This window comes from Lutjanus erythropterus, chromosome 17 (assembly GCF_056507025.1).
Source record: "Lutjanus erythropterus isolate fLutEry1 chromosome 17, fLutEry1.hap2, whole genome shotgun sequence".
Taxonomy (NCBI): domain Eukaryota; kingdom Metazoa; phylum Chordata; class Actinopteri; order Lutjaniformes; family Lutjanidae; genus Lutjanus; species Lutjanus erythropterus.
The window spans coordinates 19,861,992-19,880,778 of record NC_139333.1 but is presented as its reverse complement, the minus strand read 5'-3'; the positions used below and the strand labels follow the sequence as shown (position 1 = coordinate 19,880,778).

The 18,787-nt window shown below is 38.5% G+C and overlaps 1 protein-coding gene across 1 annotated transcript; it reads left to right on the top strand.

The window, feature by feature from the left end:
• The first annotated feature begins 304 nt into the window (after nucleotides 1–304).
• ascc1 (activating signal cointegrator 1 complex subunit 1) lies at nucleotides 305–17,100 on the top strand. The gene is made up of 10 exons (XM_084741038.1): nucleotides 305–600; nucleotides 731–833; nucleotides 925–1,022; nucleotides 1,774–1,952; nucleotides 2,067–2,200; nucleotides 2,587–2,706; nucleotides 2,828–2,952; nucleotides 3,554–3,627; nucleotides 6,360–6,504; nucleotides 16,842–17,100. Exons 1-9 carry the CDS (start codon nucleotides 486–488, stop codon nucleotides 6,474–6,476), a joined length of 1,065 nt encoding a protein of 354 aa, XP_084597164.1. The 5' UTR covers nucleotides 305–485; the 3' UTR covers nucleotides 6,477–6,504; nucleotides 16,842–17,100.
• The last annotated feature ends 1,687 nt before the right edge of the window (nucleotides 17,101–18,787 follow it).

Genomic DNA, 18,787 nt, shown 5'->3' with positions numbered 1-18,787 from the left:
TCCAGTTCTTTAACGTCCCTGCGCTAACAATGGTTGTTTCTAGACGGGAACCCCAGATCATGAAAGGTCTCGCGAGAGTAGTCATTTTAACACAAATCTGGATCTTTCCATAAGCCTAACCAAGGGGGTAGAGTTGTTTCTAAACTTAACCAGATCTTAACCACAGCGTTGCGACATTATAAAACATAATTTATTTGTACAACATGCACATTAAAGAAGCAAGGCCCACAAATCTCGCGAGAGGTTTCCAAATCTAGGGTTCCCAAAAGGGGCCAATGTGTGTCGTAAAGCAGGGAAACCAGTATGTAAACGTCAACTGAAAGAATACGTTGTGAACAACTAGCCAGCTGAGAAAGTGTCTATAAAACGTCATAAATCCTAAATTTACACCATTTCCATGCGGCTATTCTGCTACCGAGCTATCCAGGTATTTATTTGTGTTGTTAGGTTAGCTTAGCTTTCGCTAACATTAGCTAGTTTACATTATGGATGTTTTACGTCCACCTCTAATCAGTATAAATGGAAGAATATACAGAAGAAATGTCATTAAGGAAGAACATTATGAAGAAGAGGAAGACCTATCTTATATGGTACCACCACGTAAGTTGAGACCTTTCAGTTTGTATAAATATATGTATAAAGTCCCAGATAGTGCTGCCAGGCTATACTCACAATGTCTTAATAAAGAAACCAGTTGTATAAATGTATATGTGTGGTTTACCGTGTTTAGAGGGCGAAGACCTTGCAGAAGATGAAACCTGTGATACCAGCTTCATTGAACAGACTGATAAAGGTTTCCGCTGTGCCATTGATGTCCCAAGTGTACTTTACAAGTGAGTTATCTACAAAACACACAGGTTTTGATTGTTGTGTATCTTACAGCAGTATAATTTGTGTTCCTTTGTTTACTTGATTGTTCTATAGATACATCATTGGGAAAAAAGGTGAGACACGCAGACGTCTGGAGTTCGACACAAGGACATCTATCAGCATCCCAAAACAGGGGATTGAAGGACAGATTGGTAAGGATTAAGAGTAGGGCTGCAACTAACTCACCAAACTGACAATTGGTCTGAACTACCATGGACACCAACTGTGCAATATTAGTATTAGTATTAGTATTATTTTCAGATGTAATGTCCAGTTCACAGTGTGCAATATTTCACAAAGATTAATTTTTAATTTCAACAGGTAATATTCAGTACTTCAGTCAATATCAATATTTCACTCAGGTGAATGTTAATTCCAGTGTGCACTAATCAGGTGTATTATCATCATTCTATGTGCACTATGAATATTCCCTCCACGCAATGGTGTAAATTCAACTGCTGAATCTGTTCCTATTTTTTTTTTATTTCCCCTGTTTATATTGTTCCTATTTTTGCTATCCACTTTGTTGCTGTAACACCATAAATTTCCATGTTGTGAGACTAACAAAGGAATCTCTTTTCTTATTAGCTAACAATTGTTTTCTATTTTTGTTGGTCATTTTATCGATTAATTTATTAGTTGTTTGGTCCATAAAATGTAAGAAAGTGGTGAATATTTCTCATGTGTATTGTTTTGTCCACAACCCATAGATATTCAGTTTTTCTTCTTAAAAAAATACTCAAAACAATTACTCATTTAGTCAAGATAGTTATTGTTTAGTTGACAACTAATCAATTAATCCACTTATCGTTGCAGCCTCTAAGTAAGAGCTTTATAAAATGGGTCAGAGAGCACTTTCTGAAACAAAAGACTTTCTCTCAGCTTTCTTCCTTTTCCTTACAGTTATCACAGGCTCCAGTAAAGCTGCAGTCTCATCTGCACTCACACGAGTGGAGGTCCTTATTGAGAGCTTCCGGAAAAAGCAGCCTTTCACACACTTCCTGTCATTCCCTCTGACTGATCCCAAAATTCAAGAGGGATTCCTGAAATTTAAAGACCAGGTGTTGCAGCAGTGTTCACAGGTACTGCAGAAGGAAATGTAAATATGAATGGTGATATGAGGGCCAGTGTGATATGGTGGCCATGTATTGTTTAACACCAGCACATTATTAATTCATTCTGTATTTGATGTTTAGGATCATGGAGTAGAGGGAAGCATCTTTCAAAACCCTGCAAAGCTTCACCTGACAGTCGGCACCATGGCTCTGTTAAATGAAACTGAAGTGAGAAAAGCATGTGAACACCTCCAAGAGTGTCAAAACTTCATCAGGTAGGCAGCCAATAGTACCATTTATCCATCTAGATTGGTTTGATGTGAGATATCTTATAGCAGATATCTGCTGTAGACATGTCTCCCTTCTCTTGAATGTAATGCAACTAGATGGTACCCAATCTGTGGTGCTCAAACAAAACAAACACCCAAAATACATTTTAAAAACTCTACAGCAACATCTCTTTCCAGAAATCATGACTCACGCAGCTCACACCAAAACAATATAGATGGTTAAATAGAACTACACGTAAGAGGAAAACAGTGCATTTTTGATTGGGGGTGAACTGTCCCTTTAAAGGTCATGTATGAAGGGCAACCCTAAATTATAAACCTGTTGTGCCAGGTGAGTCACTGCAATCTGATTTTTTTCTGTCTGCTATCAGGGACCTCACAGAAGGAAAACCTCTGCCGCTGAAGGTGACAGGTATAGAGTACATGAATGATGACCCAGCCATGGTGGACGTCTTGTACGCCAAAGTCAATGTGAAAGACGGATCTGACAAGTGAGCGGATCAGTAACAAACCCTGTAAAAACTGTGACACATCACAGTGTCAAAGTTATCATTTGGCTGAAATCTCTTTTTTTTTTTCCTACAGTATTTTTAAAATGTTTCTGCTCTCAAGGTTGCAGGTGATTGCAGACCGGCTGGTGGAGCACTTTGTCTCAGTGGGGCTGATGGCCAGAGAGTGGGACAGAGTGAAGTTGCACGGCACTGTGATGAACACTCTGTTCAGAAAGGACTCCACAGGTAAAAAAACATTACACATACGTGACGTGTTGACACCTGCCCGCAGCTTGTGTAAAGTTATTGACCTGCTGAGATCACATTGGTAGTTCCTACCCTGAACTTGTTTGCCAATGTCCCCTCATTATCTGTTGGCTTGGACATGAGCTGCATTGACGACAAAGCTGAACAATTACAACAACAAATTCCTGAATAGGCATCAGGCAGCTAGTTCTCTGTTGGCCACAGCTCTGTTTACGTGCACCAAGCAGCGTGTTTTCCAAGTACTCTGACAATGGCTTCATTCATTTTGGCCGTGGATAAAGTCCAGCCCCAGTTCTCAAATTTGTACTGAGCTGACCAACAACACGGCGCAAAGTGAGGGGCCATGTCACTGTGGACGATGTTTGCCAGCATGTAGACGAATCCTATTAAAATTCAGTGTTTTTTTCCCTCCCTGTAGTCCCTGTTTCACCAACTTAATGACCTTGAATTTGTCACCTTATTATTGCCCCTGTAGCAGCCAGGAAACATGTTTATCTGATCAGGAGATAAACTATCTGTGTTTTTTTTCATTCTGTGTTACATTTGTCAGCTTGTCTTTTACAATCTGGTGTTTTTCCAGTTGAAGACACGGGAGGCCCAGGAAGACAAACCGTGGGTGAAAGAGAGGCTTTTGATGCCAGAAACATATTGCAGGTTAGTGGAAATTTACTGCTGCATGTCCTTTCAAATACTGCTGAATTAGAAACATCCAAACGTGACTGCTGTTAATACCTGATGACAATCACGTATGAGGAGTCTGCTTAAAGGGACAGTTCACCCTAAAATCAAAATTACATCTTCCTCTTACCTGTTGTGCTTTTTATCTATCTAGATTGTTTTGATGTGAGTGGAGATTTCAGCCATAAATATGTTTGCCTGAAATCTTCTTTTAAATATCTGTTAAATTTGAAAGCAAACTTTTAGAGAAATGTACACAGCATTCACTGCCACTAGATGTTGCACTAGAGCCCCAGCATCTCATACCAAAACAAATGGGCACGTCGGCACACCGGACTCCATGACAAAGAACATGATAAAACACACTTCATTAAAGCTTGACAGAAACAAATTTAACTGAGTTAGATGTGAAAATATTCTGGCTGTACACCTCAGCTGGCAGCCGTAAAACAGACTATAATGGTTGTGACGTAATCCTTCGAGGCACATCTGCTAACTGACAGGGTCAGATTGTTGTTCAGAAGTGTCTGACAACATCATGGAAAGGATCACCTCAAAGATAGACCTGTGTGAAGAAAATTCAGAGATTGGATGAGCCAACGTGTTTCAACTCTCAGCGTTTTCACCGGGGCATCACTGTAGGTACATGAGTCACAGGTGTTGAATTTTAAAACTCCTGACTGCCAGTTGTTTCCTTGAATTGAACCATCCTGGTGGGCTGGTCAGTCATTGTGTTATTTTCACTCGTCAGCTCTGGTTTGGTCGTTTCATAAGGAGGGACTTACATGCACTAACATGCACACACAACCAGACCGGCTACCAAAACAGAGAACAGAGAAGCTCACATTACAACACACACAGAGGGAGTGTGGCTTCATTTTCTGCTCAGGACGCCATTACTCCACTATATCTCTACATTGCAAATAGTTATTTTCTGCTATATTAATGTTCATAATCTCATAAATACAACCTTTAAGCTAAATTACATGTGGAAATGCAGGTTATTTAGGCACCTGTCTGCATATTCAACATACTGTGTTTATGTTTTTCAACTGTGGTCGACATTTCCACTGCATTTAGAGTCCTGTTGTGTTATGAGAGCTTGCCAATTAAAGGGTCTTAAAATAGAGAGATTTTAGCTCTTTGGGGAGGAACACTCTGATACCACTCCAGCATGTACACAGGATAATCGGGTTAATTTAAGGGGCTGACTCACTTCTACCAACAATCGCAAAAGGTGTTGTGATTCCAGGCTGGTACTAAGTGATTATGTTCCCAGACCAGCTGCGATATGTAATTAGACGTTAATCCACCTGATCTACTTAGACGCCAGGTCTGGCCGCCTCAGTTTTTAATCACAAACGAAACATCTAAGCCACACAGGTCTTTTTCACATGTTGACTTGTCACAGTAGGAAAGGCACAGGTGTTATTAATATTACCAGTGGCGATGTTCTATTAAAGGACCCCAGTAAGCCACGACAGTGAGACAGTGAAGCGCCTAAAGTGAATTCAGTCATCGTTAATTTGATTATTTACACCTGTGCTGCTCCCACTGTGACAAGTCAAAATGTCATCTGTGAAAAAGGCCTGTTGTGTGCTTTTTCTGTCCTCTGGTGTGTGACAGACAGGCAACATTATATATGGCAACGAGCCTCTTTAAAATTCAGACACTTGGGCTGACAAGCAGCAATTTAGTAGTGAACTAACTGACTCAATTCTTATTTTCTCATCAAAAACATTTATTGCACTCATAGGTGCTCAAGTAAAAAAAGTGCGTCTGAGACACTTGTTTTCTGGATAGAGGTTTAAAAAAATATGATATAAACATCTGACATATCAAAGGACTGGACTTCTCGTAACAAGAATACCTCAAGCCTCTTTTCCTCTCTTACTTTGGAACATTTTGTCAAAGTGATTCACTTAAATGCTGCTGAACATAAAAAAATAGAATGTAAAGTTACGACTTAGATTGAGATTTTTATCCGATTTATGGCGCAGCCCGAGTTGGAGTGATGACAAGCTAGTTAGATTCTGGTAATTTAAGGCTCATTTCCAAAAACATAAAAATATTACATTGTAAACACATTCAACCAAAATCTTAAAATATAGGGTGCTAAAAATCTATTGATTGGTAGAAAGATCAAGAACACACTACTTAAGAGTTAATTAAGGAAACCTGTTATTTAGGCTAACATGAACACACCTGTATAGCTCAAAGAGGAGAGCTCTGATTGATTTTGTTTTGTTTTGTTTAGAAAAACCCATCTCAGTCAGTTTCAGTTTCTTTCTGCGTGGCACTTGAAATGTGACACCGAGCTGACACTGCAGATAAAAAAAACCCAAAAAAAAAAAAACCTCAGAGATTCACCTTCCTCCCCTCTCTGGAGCAGTGAAGGTCTTTGTTTGAATAACAAATTCCTTGATTTTCTTTTCTCTGAACACAACACGAGGGTGCCTACCGAATGCTCTGTCGCCTGTAACCATGGTAACACCATGTTTGTGAGTGACAGCTTATCATCTTTTCTCCAAAGTAGGCCCGACTTCTTAAACACATTGCTGAGTTTTCTAAACCATCGAGCTGTTAGGCTGCTTTGTTGTTGGGAACGTGAGTTGATTGTCATGCAAAATAGGCTACAGTGAGGATGAAGTTTTGTCATTTAAGTTTTTATTTCATTATTTTTAAGACGTGTTCTGTTTTCATTCCAGAAATTTGGTTCTCATCATTTTGGGGAGATTGAACTGAACACCGTCCTGCTGTCCCAGAGATATTCGACAGACTGTACAGGTTACTACACCTCTGCAGGGAGCATCAGCTTCTCATGAGCTTCAACACAGAGGAGCTTATTCTGAGGTGGGACGTAAGACAGTGAAGACAGTAACAGTGCTGTCCAGTAGGTGGCAGCATAGGGTTTTATTTCCTCTCCTAAATTACTGGTTATGTCTGTACCTGAAACAAATTCTTTGTTTTCTAAAACCCCTTGAGAACAGTTTATGTGGAAAAATGAAATGATCAGAGAGCAGAATGATTGAAATTTCAGACTAAAGCTCGTTCAAAAGATGAAACACGCATGAAAAATCACTCTGAAATGCTCCAGGTAGTCAAGTTTTTGTACTTTCGTCTCCAGACAATTGGTTCTCTCCAGGGAAGCCGAGTCAAACAACATCAAAGTAAATGACACGAAATACATTTTAATGGGGCTGGAAATCAAAACAAAATATGAAAAAACTTCAGAAACATCACTTCTTACAGCTAAATACTTCTGTCTGGATTTTAAAAATGAAATGGTTTACTTTTGTTGTAATCAATAGAAAGATTTTAATTAGTTAAATGTGTTGGTAGTCCTGTTCTCGTAGAGGAGCAGATGATTGATTTTGAGTGTGAAATTGGATTCTTGCAGATATAAAATCAGATAAAAGTTTGGTCTTTAGATCAGTCTTAGGTCAGGGTTACACTGTCTGTAGAGATTTATCAAATAAGGCTGCAACTACTGATTATTTACATTGATCATTAATCTTCTTGATTAATGGATTAGTTGTACTTGTACTTGAGTATTTCCCTTTGATATGATTGTTACTTTGCACTTCTACTCCACTACATTTCAGAGGTGAATACTGTACTTTTGTCTAATGGCTATAATTAAGATGTTACATACAAAATATGTGATTGTCACCATATATAATGAAATAGTTGTGGAGGATACATCACATCACATACATCACAAATATTATGAATCGATGCTGAAAAGTTAATAATCTGTATAAACCGTATTGCTGTGCAAGCTAGGTCAGTAGTGCGAGTGTTACAGCTCAGCTGAGAAGGACACTATTAATTAATGTTTACATCCCACGCTGCATCCATGAGTAGATGTACGCTTCCTTCTGCGCTTCTGCGGCGGGTGTCGAAAATAGTTCCTACATGAAACTACTCACAACAAGATCTGTAGATTAATTTGAGTAGCCAGGTCATGATTTCTGGAAAGAGACATTGCTGTTGACTGTTTTTTGGGTTTTTTTTTTGGCACTTTGAGCACCAAAAAGCTAAGTGCCATTAAATTTAGTTTGATTATATTAAACATAAGGCAGACATCTCTGCAGCCCATATCTCCAAAACTCTGCAACTCACAACAGAACAGTCTAGATGGATAAATAGCTCTACAGGTACCAGGAGAGATATCTATGTTTTATCTTTGGATGAAGTAAAGTATAGGATTTGTGTACCTCTTCATCCACTACTGCTTTAAGAATTACTTGGTAAAACCTGGTACAGAAACTATCAACATCTAAACACAGTGTTACATCACAAGTGGTCAAAAAAATAAATAAATTAGATAATAGATGCAGTACCGGTCAAAAGTTTGGACACACTTCTCATTCAATGTTTTTTTTTAATTTTTTTTTATAAGAAATGGTTCAGATTATATCAACAGAGTGCAAAGCTATCATCAAAGCAAAGGGTGCCTACTTTGAAAAATCTAAAATGTCAAAGAGCAAAAAACTTTTGCATACTTGTAGGTCAAGAGTAGGAGAAGACCATGAGTCAACAATAAAAAAAAAGCAGAAAGACTCTTGAACACTGTCTTCTGCACTTGAAATCAAAATCTTCGATTTTGCAGAAGACTGTGTGAGAGTTTTTAAGAATCTATAATATAAATCATATTTTGCTTTGTTTTCACATTCTTAGCTTATTAAATAATTCATATGAGTTTTTATGTCTCCAGTATCAATCTGCGGTGAACATAAATAATAAAAATAAAGAGAAAAGATTGAAATGTATAAGATGTGTCCAAACTTTTTACTGGTACTATATGCTGCAAAGAAGAAAGAAAAAAGAAGGTGTTGCTGCTGGTTATTGTACTGAGACTCCATTTATTATTTTCTCATTAAACCTGCACAGTTAGATGAACCGAAGACGCTCGGTTACAGCGTTTCTTTTCTGCAGGCCGATGTGTTTCTTTAAATTGTGCTGTTGTTATTTGCACTGTTGTTTTCTTAATTTAACATCCTGAGTATAGCGAGCTCCTTTGTTTCACCGAGCAACAGTATCATGTTGACTGTGGACATTGTCACATGCCAGTTTGGTCAGAAGTGCCCAACCCTATAGCAAAGTATCTTTCACGCCCTGACGCCTCATATATGTTCAGTCCAGTCACACAGGAAGTCAGTATTAATGGCATGTTCTGAATAATTTAAGGAGCCTGTCACATCTCACCTGTGAACCATAATAGCTAAAATAATTGATCAGTTTCTTTTTTCTCACCACTCTTCAGCCAACCCCTGCTGCTCTATTTTGAGAAACTCAGAGCAGATCGAGACTTAAACATTTAGGGTTCTTATGGAAACACTTGAATTTTGATGTAGTGTTTGGATTTTGGATAAAATGCTTGAAACAGCTTGAAATTGTAAATGCATTACTTTCATAATAAATTGCTGTTTGACTGAATAGTTTACTTTTTAGATAAAGACAGAAAATAAGATATAAGGAATAAGATGTTATTTAAATTCTCAAATCTAATTACAGACAGGTGACATATTTTAAAACATGAAACTTTGTTGTGTTTCCTTTAATTTAGTCACTCCTCTGCAGAATTATACCATAAAACATAATTTTGGTTGTGTCTAGCACTGTAACGTCTGATTTTAATGTAAGGAAGGAATGAAATAGGGCCTAATCATTTTGAGTATATATATATATATATGTCTGTCTATAAATATGTCATTTACTACAGCTGTAAAGTGCTGGAAAAGCTTTAAAATGCAGCTTTAAAATGCTTTGAAAGGGCTTGAATTTGACTTTGGAAAACGTGTGGGAACCCTGGATGTAGCAAGTCTGAAATTTACAAGGAAAAGTCCAAATAATAGTCTTGAAATAAAACAAAAAAAAAAGGGTTTCATAGCTGCTGAAGCATCCTGACTGACTTTCGCTCACTGCTGGAAGTCAAAAACAAGTATTAATCCTCTTGCTTTCATCTCACTGCCTCATGAATGTGTTAATGCGTCACTGACATGATTTATTACACCAGTCTGGGTTTTTTTCCATCTTCTTTTATCAGTGCCCTTCCCACATGAAGCACAACCTTGTTCCCACTCCCGTCTGTCGAGTGTGTCAGTGAATGCAGACATCGGACACAGAGCCTCGGCCACTTGGTTTTTGCCATCAGAGCTGTTTTTTTGTTGTTGTTCTGTTTTTTTTTTTCATTCCTCCCCTCAGCTGGCGATGCTCTCTGCTTGGCATTCAGGAGGGCGATCACTGAGCGGCCAAAAGTTACGCTGATGAAAACTGAGGGCGCTTTTTGTTTGTCAGCTCTGCCATCCCGTGCTGTCCACCCTCCCATTTCAGCAGTGGCGTGACTTCTTCTGTTTTTTTTTCTCCCCCTCTTCTCCTGGAGCCATGTCAACAGACGCCATTAGATAGGGACATGCAAATTTTGCCAGCCGAGCCGTCCATGCATTGACTGTGTCTCTGTCTGGGCATAAAATGTATCTGTTCAGACCCAGGAAAGAGGCCTAATTAGCCACTCCCTGTCTCCTGAGAGCATGCTTGTTAGTAGGTCAGGAGTACACATCCAGCATAACACCACTCTCAGGTAAGAGAGACAGTGAGGAGTGTGGGATTTGCCAAAACGATTGCTCATAAGCACACAGAGAGACAGGGAGGACGAGAGAAGATGATTTGCAAGTTAATGAAATTCATTGAGACTGTGCATCCTTGTTTCTTTTGGCAGGGACATGATTAAGGATGTGTTGGGCAGATGTCCTCAGTAATGATGGTACTGAAAACACATGAAGGAACATACGTCATCCACAGACACACGCACACGCTTTAATTTGTCAGCATGTCAGTATATGATGTTCAGACTACATGTTTATTTAAGCAGGGGCATGTATGTTTTGTTACATAGATCAGGAACATGGCTAGCTATTCACGATCATATCAGTCAATTAGTTGATTAATTGATTTTGTCAAAAAGTCCAATAAACACTTCAATTTCCAAAGAATTTAATTTTCTGGCAATTATTTCATGTGTCATTCTTTACAGTAACCCAACGCCAAGTAGTATCGAAACTTCTCCAGTCAAACAGTACCTGCATTCAATCCTTTTTTGTACCCAGATCTAGAAAAAAAATATATTTATGTGTTTTTTCACATCACTGCAACCTTCAAAAAAAGATTTATGGGCACCGGTATTGGAACTATTATCAGAATTTTTAAATCAAACGCAGCCCTCATTGAGTTTTACTGTATTTTCATTATTTATCTGTTTATTATAAACTCTTATATCTTACATTTGCATTATAGTGTGTTACACACCACTTATTGAGTAAATACTGCTTATCAATGCCATGCTGTTTGTTTTCAAAAAAAATATTTACTTTACAAAGCCATAAAACAGAGAAAAGTAGAAGAATCTTACATTTGAAAAGCTGGACCAAACAAATGTTTAGCATTTTTGATTTGATAATGATGATTGATTCCGTTCTACACTGGAAATGATGATGTATTTTCGTCACATCCAGGACTGAATGTGCTACATATAGTATTTGCACAATCTTTAATGATTTGGATTGACTCTTGGCAAAACTCATGTTGCTGTGCATGTCTGTGTGGGTGAGCATCCTTACTTTTTATGTCCCTGCCACATCTCTCACCCTAATTAGTCAGCTCTGCGCTTCCTGCTGTGGGAACTTCCAGCGTGACCCTTGAGATTTCGAGACTAGCATGTGTCCCTTTCAATAAGCCAGATAAATGAGACCTCAGTGTCTGTTTGTGTTACCGCCGACCTGTTTCCTCTGTGGATCCGCATCCGTCCTTATTTCTGAAAGATCTGAGGAGACACAGGAGCTGGGTTTTAATTAAAATGTTAAACAGTTTGGCTGTCTTTGCAGGCGTTTGTGCATGTGCCTGTGTACATGCATTGATGAGTCACACAGGCTGTGTGTATAGAAAGCTGAAAACAAGCAAAGTAGAACCAGTTGATGAAAACTTATTTTCTGATTAATTTACTTTTTTCGCTGTGGAGAAAGAAAAGGCTGTGAATTTAAATCAAGTGAAAGCAAAGCAGTGTCTTAGATGAGATGACCCCATCACACTCCCCAAAAAGCTTACATTGAACCCTCCACTAATGAGAATTCATATCATGTTTGCTAACTGAAGTCTTGTGTTATCTCAACCAAGTATTGTTTAGGCCTCAATCCAATTTGCATATTTAATTTCATGCCAGTTTTCAAAGTATTTTTTTTTTACGCTGAGGCTGTTTGAAATTGGTCTTACTTGATCAATGTCAAACTTTTCAGCACATTTTGGGTTTTGATATTCAGAACTGCACAATGCAATTTTTCATAGTGTAATTAGAAATTAAGCTTTCATTCAAGAGCGTTGGCGTTAACATCTGCTGGGGAAAAAAAAGACGATGTTTGATGGACGTGACCTTTTAATACAGTAGATATGTTTGATTTGCATGCTCAGACTGACTGATGATACACATGAAATCGATTAAGCACCTAATTACTTTTTTAAGGTCTTAAGTTTTACCCGTGTGTGCCTTAAAGTACGATTGTTGATCAGGTTCATTTAACAGAGCGATGCATGGGATATTTTAAACAGAATCCAATTAACTGAAATGATGAACTTCACACTACGAGAGCAATGACATGTCAATAGGTAGCGTCACAGTCCTGGGTCCGCATTACGGAAAATTCCTAACTTGCAGATCTTTTCTTAATTGTTTGGTAACTGCGCTAAGTAGAATTAGGATCAGATTTAGATAATAAGCCAATACAGATGAACAGTTCCTAAGTCAATGTTGTCATTGTCATGGCAACACTCATATGCTCATTTGGGGACTTCCGGGCCTTAGTCGTCTGTGCAAAAATTAAACAACGAGAAATCCTAAAAGATATCCTAAAAGGCTAAAGTGTGTGAGCCCACCTGTTTCTTCTCTGCTTTGGCTCAGAATCGATTGTGAAAGTAATTGATAACTATTTTGAGAATCGATTAGTAGGTTTAAGTAATTTTTTTAATGGAAAAAAAGTCCTAAATTCTCTGATTCCAGCTTCTTAAATGTGAATTCTTTGTGGTTTCTCAAGTCCTCTGTGACAGTAAACTGAATATCTTGGGGTTTTGGGCAAAACGAGACATTTGAGGACATCATCTCGGGCTTTAGGACACATTTCTCAACATTTCTCACATTTTTTTAATAATAAATAAACAACTGTTAATCAATTAATCAAGAAAATAATCGACCGATAAATTGACTCTGAAAATAATCATTTTTTGCAGCCTTAATTGACACTAAACGTGGACAATAAGTCAAAAAACTTCATGGTCCACATGGAGATAGCGAAACTGTTTTACACAAGAAAGTCATAACTTTCACTTTTCAAACTGTAGTAGTAGCTAACTTACTAAATAGCTAATGTAGTGTTTGCTAACAGTAGCTAACCTAACAGTATCTATCAATACTGTCAGCTAACAGTAATGTATGCTGACAGTAGTTTATGTTAACAGCAGCTAACAGCAGTTTTTGTCTAGTCTCGTATCCTGACCTATCCTCTTCTAAATGAAGATAGGAAAAATGCATTACATAAGCATCCTAACTTCCCAAAATGTAAAAACAAACCTAACTTTAGAATAACGATTAAACTGTCCTCACTTTCACTTTTGCACTTTTAGCAGTAGCTAACTTTTCAACTTGCTAACAGTAGCTGTTGTAGTCATAGCAGGAGTAACAGTAGTGTTCCCTAATAGTAACTAATGTTAGTGTTCGCTGACCTGTCCCGCTCCACCCTGCCTTCGTCATGTTATGTCACTGGCTAACAGTAGTGTTTGCTAAAAGTAGTGTTTGCTATTAGTAGCTAATCATATTGTGCAAGATGACAAAAGTAGCATCAGTTGCTAGGTAACAGACATAAAAGTTGATGATTGATTCTGGATTGAGTATTTAGGATTTCCTCACCTGAGATAAGATAGGATGGAGTAAGTTTTTGCTTTTATAATACCAAAATCCTTCCACAGACTCTTCTTATCTTAAGACAGGAAGTTACCTGGTGTTTTCCTCTGAACAACCTTGAATCGTGATGTTATTTTACAAAGGTCTTTTGATTGATCAAACATGTCTATCCAGGAGATGTTACAAAGGTGATCTATAAATGATCCTGCTAGACGAAGCCGGCGAATCTTTCAAATTGGATGTTGTTAGCAGTGAAATATGACTGAGTGCCTTTCTTTGATTTTTTTTTTTTCCTGTTATGTTGGCTGTGATTCTCCAGTCGAGTGTCACCGCCGTTTGAATTTCACACTAATCACTCTGTCACTAATGGGCATGAGCGGCCTTGACGGACAGCCAAGGCTGGAGTATTTGAAATGTCTAATCTGTGTCTCCAGCGAGAAGGCAGGTGATCCCTGCAGCAGCTCTTTATCATTCAAAGTGCTGAGTGTGGAGGCTGCCTGCAGCTGTCCACGTCTGTTTACTGCTGGAGGCATTCACACAGGGAGGAGGCACAAAGCACAGTGTGTTTGAACAGCAGGTAGTCATTCAGAGCTGCTGTTTACTTTACGTACACTTTGCACAGTAAGAGTTCAAAATGGGGCTGTGTCAAATTTAATTATTGATTAATCTCTTTTCCTTTTTTTTTTTTTGATAGGTGTTAAATCTATAAAATGTGAGAAAATACTGAAAAATACCCACAATAATTTAGCAGAACCCAAGGCGGTGTCTTCACATTGCTTGTGCTGTCTAACCAACAGTTCAGAGTCCAGATAGATATTCGCTTTACAATTATATAAATGAGAAAAGCAAAATATCCTCATATATGAGAACCCATATGTTTGGATTTTTTGCTTAATAAACTCCTTAACTGAATCGACTCAGTTGTCACAATAGTGACATACAACACCAACTTGAGGACTGTAGAAAGGAAGAATAACTTATTAAGAAATGTCAGAATTTTGTATAAATATGTGCATCGTAGTATTATTATATTGTAGTATGATGCACAAATGTGTTCATAATTCTTATATTTCTTTCTACTTAATATTTTCTCCATGCTTATGTACTCTATATATATATATATATTTTTTTATTGAATGACAGCAACTGTAGTGTGACTCGAGTTTCTCTCCGGCAATCAAGTATTTTTGATTCTGATAGAGGTAGGATGACAGCTTTTATTTAAATTTCAAATTAATTTAGTCAGTTGGAACACTGAAGCAGAATTCATTGATTTTATTCATTTATTTATTTTTATTTATTTATTTTTTTTGACTTTTTGACGTCTTGGTGGCAGCAGACCAAGCTGCAAACGCAACCCTTACATATTATCACCTCACAACATTGTAAGGGCAAATGTGTCAGCAGACAGTTGACAAAAAACATGCACGCTTGGTCAATTCTCCAGTCAGTACCTCTGACCAAGGCGCTGGCTAACAACTGGAGTTGGTCCCCTCCAGGTGCTGCATGTGGAGACTGCTCTCACTGTGTAATTGTATTCTGTATGATTGTGTAGTGAGTGGAAAAAAAAACAACTGTTTGCTCTCCTGCTTGCTGCACACAAAAGGAGGCACGCACCTGTATTAAACCGGCAGGAATCTGACAGCACCATAAATTATATTTATGTTGACAAAACTGATGAGTTCTGTTTCATTAAAAACAGACTTAATCGCTTTATTCAAATTGAAGATATTGTTTTGAGGATTTTTTTAGGGTGATGAGATATGACAAACTAGTTTCGTTCTAAATCCTCAATAGAAGCTTCAAATGTAGAATGATGACATTCAGTCCAGCTGTAGTTACAATATTTATTCAATCCATTGTTAATATAGAAATATTGATAAGTGCAGCTTTGAAGTATGAATAATGACATGACATATGTAAATCTTTGTTACGTCTGTTCATCGACTAATTGTTTCAGCACAGAAGGCTCACACTGTGATTGATTCAGGTTTAATATGTATAAGTAAAGACTGCTGCTGTATTGGAAGCTTCTTAAACAAATCCGCCTCCTGACTTCTATTCAAATGTTTTATCCATCCTCTCCAAAATGTTGCAGTGTGAAATCCCCTCATGCGGCACTTAATGCTGCTTCTTATTTGTAGGATGTAGAGTGAAACTGATGGGGATTTGTCATTTATAGTAGTTGGCATTAGCTTGATAATGTAGACTATAAATAAATCATCTACTGAGACTGAGCGTGTCAGGAGTTCAGAATATTAACCTGCTTCTGTCTATTGTGCACATTTAATTGAAAAAGGTGGTGCACTCTGTTCCACCCTTGCTGCAGCTGCCCGCAGTGCAAAACAGCAGCTACCAGTACTTTCCTGGCAAAGGCAAACTGCTGTCAGACTGCTCTCAACTAACTTTGCACTTTTAATAGCTGTGTGACCCAGTTTGAATCCAATTGAATTAGATCTATACGCGTTTATAGCAGCTCCACTTACAGCTGTAAGTCACTCGAGATTACTTATTAAATGCCTCCCGATGTGGTTTATTCTCTCCTCAACTTTCAAAATAACTTCTTTTGATGGTTCTCCTATCCAGGAACTTGCTTTCAGGCTACTTTTTTTTTTTTCATGCGCACTTTACTGTGGCGGCACCTATCACAGGCAGTAACTGCCTCACAAACAAGCATCAGCACTGGCTGCTGGAGAAGAAATACAGGAGCAGAATATGTTTTTATTTAGGGATGCAGTATATTGGATTTTTGCCGATATCTGCTATGTTGATATTTTCTCATTTTAGCTGACACCAAGATATGCACATATATTTTCCATCTAATTGCTGAGAACGTCTCTCCTGTAGTAGAATTAACATATTATTATGCATAATCTTATTATGATGGCCCACTGGGAGATGCAGACATAAAATACAGTGCTTTTCAAATTGTACACATTCACTAGAAAACATAAATCCCCCTTTTCACGCATATCACTCATAAGTCACTCTTTACCATACATGATGTCCATGTATGTTCATGAGTAATTTAAGGCAAGTAGTTGGGCTGTTGGTCCATTAAAACAAACAAATTAGAAGCTGTGATAGGAATTTTTAACAATTTTCTGACATTTTCAAGACTAAATAATATATCAGCTATTCAAAAAATAATCAACAGAGTTATTGTGGATGAAAAGAATCATTATTTGCAGCTGTAGGGCTCTGTAAAGTGCAAATATTGATCACTGATTGTGTGTTGCAGGTCATCGATGAACATGGACGCAGGATGGAAAGTGGTCAGGCCGATGAAGAAACTCTCAGCTGACAGCAAAGCACTGTGGTAATGAAAATGAACGGACGCGCGTGAACGTGTCGTTGCATCTTTGCTGAATCTTTTCTTGAAATCAGTTGGGAAAATGAACATTTGTTTGGGTTGTGTTTTCCTTCACGGTGGCAGGAGGTGCTATGTTTTAACATTCTGCTGAAATCTGGCAGGAATAAATAAATGTGTAAAGCATCCACCCTTGGCCTGTTGCAATTAATTGTTGTGTAGCAGGAATTCCTGAAGCGATCCTTACGGAGTTGTTACATCATGTGAGAATATGTACAGCCACGATAAGCAGCGGAGCTCGTGTTGGGCCTTATGAGCTATTTGTACGACAGAAAATGGATGTGCGGTGTTTAATTTGAAGACGGCAAATATTTACAGATAAGCAACCCTTCAAATTTTGCTGCTTGTCGTGTTGTCTGATGTTATTCAAATGAAGCCTTCCTCCTCTCGACTCCTATTGTGTAAACTGAGTGTGCTTGGTGAACAGGGTAGATAAGTTTTATCAACATCTGCCTGGAGAGGAACAGGGGGAACTGATGACATCAGTTAATCTCTTCACAATTAAAGGCACTCTTCCACAGCGTGATTCTGATATGGAGAGGAGGATGTTAGACGAGTGGCGCTGCTTTAAGAGGCTGCACATCACGTTTTTGTCTTGGACGTATCTAAGTGCCAGTCAAATCAGCAATCACTGGGGGACTGTAAAATCATATGACAACATGTACACACTTGATAAGTAAATATAAAACAAAAAATAAAGCCAACTCAAGCATGAAATCCCACTTTAATGGGAATTCTGTCGAAGGCTGTAAAACCAGGAATTCGTCTCATGAATCAGGATTAGTGGGTAAGATAGCTAGCTGATTAAAGGTGGGGTGTGCTTTTCTAATCCAATACACTTTTTCAAAAATCAAATTCAGTGCGTATCTCCTCACGGTCCTCCAGCTCCCTGTTCTCTGAGTGCGCTGAAAACAACTTTTCCAGCCAGTCAGCAACAGGCGATGTTCATGCTCATGTGCAGGACAGAGGGAGGAGGAGGGGAGATGAAGGAAGTGAGGCCGACTGTACTACTCACGCAAGTGTGTTTATTCACCCCAAACAGGCAGTCGTAAGCTAATGAGCAACATGCTAACAACTAGCGAGGCCTGGCACCAACTGTGTCTGCATGTTTGTGTGCGAACCTCTGACAGCACTCACCAGAGAAGCCAGTTCTTTCTGTTTCCTCGCTCCTGTCTCTCTTCTTCCCCCACTCGTCTCTGTACATTCACAAAAGTACATTTCTCCCCCAGTCAGCAGTAAACATGGACAGACAGACTAATTAGCTTACAGTACACAACCACGTGGGTCACTGCTGCGGGCAGGTTGAGAAGCGAGAGTGAAGATAAACTCACTTTTTAATCCCAAAAGTTTCAAAAGAAAGCTCTCAGCTCTCCTCTTGCTTGTAAACTGGTCCACAACTCCTCTGTGGGTCACTGCTGCAGACAGGTGGAGAAGCAAGAGTGAAGATTAATCCACTTTGTTCACAACGAGGTCTGTGGATTGTCTTGAGCAAATGGGTCCTGATGTTTGCAAAGAAACACTGGTTTAAGATTTGCAAAATCAGATGTATTTTTGAGCACCGCAAGCCAAGTGCCATTTAGTTCCATTATGTTCGAGAGAGGGCAGATGGAGAAGGCTGATATTTCCAGAACTCTGGAAGCTCTGCAAGCCAGGGAAAATGTACTTTTGATTTTGGGGTGAGCTGTCCCTTTAAAGAAGTGATCAGTTATCAAAGTAACCATGTAATCTTTCACTTCTGTCCAAAACCAGTAACACATCAAACAGAAAACTCTAGACTTCTGCATGTCTTGCATGCTTGTGCATTCACACATTTTCCT

Bases quoted from the DNA above. Each gene is read 5' to 3' on its own strand.
- ascc1 (XM_084741038.1), top strand. From the start codon at position 486: ATGGATGTTTTACGTCCACCTCTAATCAGTATAAATGGAAGAATATAC. The intron at 601-730 runs GTAAGTTGAGAC...TACCGTGTTTAG, and splicing joins ATCTTATATGGTACCACCAC to AGGGCGAAGACCTTGCAGAA. The intron at 3,628-6,359 runs GTTAGTGGAAAT...TTTTCATTCCAG, and splicing joins ATGCCAGAAACATATTGCAG to AAATTTGGTTCTCATCATTT.